Source organism: Mus caroli, chromosome 10, assembly GCF_900094665.2.
Source record: "Mus caroli chromosome 10, CAROLI_EIJ_v1.1, whole genome shotgun sequence".
In the NCBI taxonomy this organism is placed as follows: Eukaryota; Metazoa; Chordata; class Mammalia; order Rodentia; family Muridae; genus Mus; species Mus caroli.
In genome coordinates this window covers 84,830,614-84,833,791 of record NC_034579.1, presented here as the reverse complement: position 1 = coordinate 84,833,791, position 3,178 = coordinate 84,830,614, and the positions used below count along the sequence as shown (strand labels likewise).

Below are 3,178 nucleotides of genomic sequence, written 5' to 3'. Positions count from 1 at the left end.
TTTTAAACAGTCACAAGTCTAAGTCACATTTATTTGCACATATATAGTAATGGGCAACAGATACTCCAGGTCCATACAAATTTATAAACAACAAAGTTAATAATCACTTGGTACACTTGTGTGTTAACTTGTTTACATATTCAAGTCTAGATGAACCGCCTTCACTGGGTAAACTTCCATACAATTCTTCCTTAAACAAAAACTCTTGACAACACAGATTGGCATGTTTCAGTTATAGCCAACAGAAAAGACAAGACCACAAATTCAAAAACCAAGTTTAGAAGAGATTTTTACCCGACCCCCACCACCCAGGAGGTGATAACTATAACAGATTACACACTATGTTGTTATCACACAAGTAGCTGAGAGGACAAGAGAATGTTGTTCTATAATCGTGAAGTGACAACCAAATCGTACGGTTTAAGTTATCTACCAACTGAATGGTTTTAATGAAAAACAGAAAAATGCTTAAGATTAAAAACTGTAAGATAGGAAATAATTAAATGTTTTAAAAGAACTATTCCCTGTCAAAGCTGTAAAAACCTGGCAACTGTTTTCAGGCAAATCAAAGTGACGAAACCTTCAAAAACATCCTAATCATGCTCAGTGTCTTGTGACAAAAACTGAAGATGATATAAAGATATTTATTATACAAGTGTCAACAAGGACATCCCAAAAATAATGAAAGATGCATATTTATTTTTACAAAAGCAATGTATGATACAGAACATAAGGAACAATTTAAAGATTTACCTATTAAAATATACAGATTCTGACTGAAGAGTAATAGGGTAGTTAAAAAAGATGACAAAGGATGTTAATCTTTTTTTATTATTATCATTTTTACATATTTTGGAACCTCACATAATTTTGATAAATAACTCTTACAAAATTATGCAAAAAGTACAAGAATGTCTGGTAAACAAACAGTCTGTATTTTCCAAAAAGAATTTTTACAACATGCAATTCTTAAGGCAGCATCCTCTTTACAAGGTAATCCTTTTACTCATCAAGACATCTTCTGCTGCAAAGAATAGGCTAAGCAAGCCTGGCTTCTTCCATTAACGCCTTTTGTCTTTCCTGTCTGATTTTCGGTCTCTTTCACTTCTTGAAGATCTTTTGCCTGATCGACTACTCTCTGATATAGACCTTTTTCTGTCAGAGCGGGAATTCTTAAACTTTGATCCTTTTGTATCTCTACTACTACCACCTTTTGAAGTCTTGTGACTTCTTTCTAGTCCTGAAGTATCCCTTCGCTTCCGGTCCACGCTCCTGAGAAACTTTTAGGAAACTTAAAATGTTAGTTTTGTTTCTGGTCATTTCTTTTTCTTTGATTTTCCTTTTTTCTTTAGTTTCATTCCAGTTGTGGGCGCACAAACGAATGACTTCTTTATTTTTGCAAGTGCAACATTTGATGTCTTAAAAAATATTTTTTTTGAAGTTGAATGATTCTTGCCCTTCTTCGGAGCTCTGTATATTACTCTGTGCCTATTTCAGTTTTTGCACGTAGGACAGTCACCTTCTGATTATCTCTTTTTGTTGTGTATACACACACACACACACACACTCCTAATGAAGGAATGATTATGCATATTTAAGACATTCACACTTTACTACATTGGAGGGAGTTTTTGTCAGTGCTTTTACAACTTGCAAACATTCAAAACTGAACTTTATACCTGTGGAATAATTTTTGTTGTAATGTAGGGAAGTTGTTAGGAAATGAAAGTCACTTTCTGTAAAGCATGATACTCTTTGTTCGTTACCTTGGTCCAAGAAATGACATCAGAGGGAATTTCCTGTGGTTCCGTGAATATGTGCTTACTAATGAAGATTTGCGGCTGACGTCCACATTGAGAAGCTGGTATCAGCAATGCCACTTGGTTTATAGGTTGGATAAAGGAAACACGCTTTAAAGCACTAGGACTTAAGTATTACAGTAAAACTTTTACAGAACCTCAACCTAAGAGAAGGGAGAATTTTTACTGTAAAAAAATTTACTATAAAAAACCCAAAGTGTTTATTGGAAAAGTGGCAATACTTTATAAAATTATGAAGGAAGAAAGCCAGAATCTTGCTATCAGTCTCCCAAACACTTTGATGAACGACTCTTGAGCATCTTCTTAATACCGTTATGTGACACAACACATTTTGTGTTATTTGAGGCTTCATTTCTAATTTTCTAAATTAGCAGTGACTTAGACCTATCTTTCCTTGTCAGCATATATTCTGCATTGAGATATATACCATATGATTTAAAATGGCTGTGTGTAGTGTTCCATTTTATCTATAAATCCTAATTAACGAATAATAATAAAAAAATCCTATTTTCCTTACATTTCTCAATTACCGTTGAAGTTACACATCCTGTGCTCACACATCCTGTTGCTCGTCCTGACAGGCATCCTGGTGCTTTGCCTCTAGCCCATGCTCCACAGCGAGGAGAGAGAAAACCCTGAGGCACAATGGATGCAAAGGCCCGCAATTGTTTGCTTCAACATAGAGAAGCTTTGGAAAAGGACATCAAAACATCCTACATCATGGATCACATGATCAGTAATGGCGTCTTGTCAGTGATAGAGGAGGAGAAGGTCAAAAGTCAGGTAAAAGCCCCGAGGTAGTCTACGCTTCAACATTAAAAAATATTTATTTATTCATTTACTTACTTGTTGTATGTATACGAGCACACTGTAACTGTCTTCAGCAACACCAGAAGAGGGCATCAGATCCCATTACAGATGGTTGTGAGCCACCATGTGGTTGCTGGGAATTGAATTGACACCAGTCTCAGCTAATTTGTGCTGCAGGCATATTCGCTTGTTCGTTCTTACATTATTCAAAATTTTTTTTTCAGGCCACTCAATATCAACGAGCAGCCGCTTTAATTAAAATGATACTTAATAAAGACAACTGTGCCTACATTTCATTCTACAACGCTCTGCTACATGAGGGCTATAAGGACCTTGCTGCACTTCTGCAGAGTGGCCTTCCTCTTGTGTCATCTTCCAGTGGCAAGGATACAGGTGGAATAACTTCATTTGGTTTGTATCCCTGAAACACTTGTGTCATATTGCCCTGCTATTGACTACAGTGCTCGTAGCTCTGACTGTAGTTAAATTGCTGGAGAATGTATTTCACTTCCTGGACCAATGCATGTGCCAAATTTTTTTTTTTTTTT

The 3,178-nt window shown here is 35.9% G+C and overlaps 1 protein-coding gene across 3 annotated transcripts in view; it reads left to right on the top strand.

Annotated features, from left to right (window-relative positions):
- Apaf1 (apoptotic peptidase activating factor 1) overlaps positions 1-3,178 on the top strand; it is a 91,211-nt gene that overhangs the window by 1,522 nt on the left and 86,511 nt on the right. Inside the window, exons 2-3 of one of the 3 annotated variants that reach the window (XM_029482685.1) lie at positions 2,402-2,603; positions 2,855-3,023. In XM_029482685.1, coding sequence (XP_029338545.1) covers positions 2,466-2,603; positions 2,855-3,023 — 307 coding nt within the window. In that variant the 5' untranslated portion in view covers positions 2,402-2,465. Of the gene's footprint in view, positions 1-2,401; positions 2,604-2,854; positions 3,042-3,178 lie in introns of those variants that run through there. The other 2 variants (XM_021173539.2, XM_029482686.1) reach the window with 2 other exon arrangements.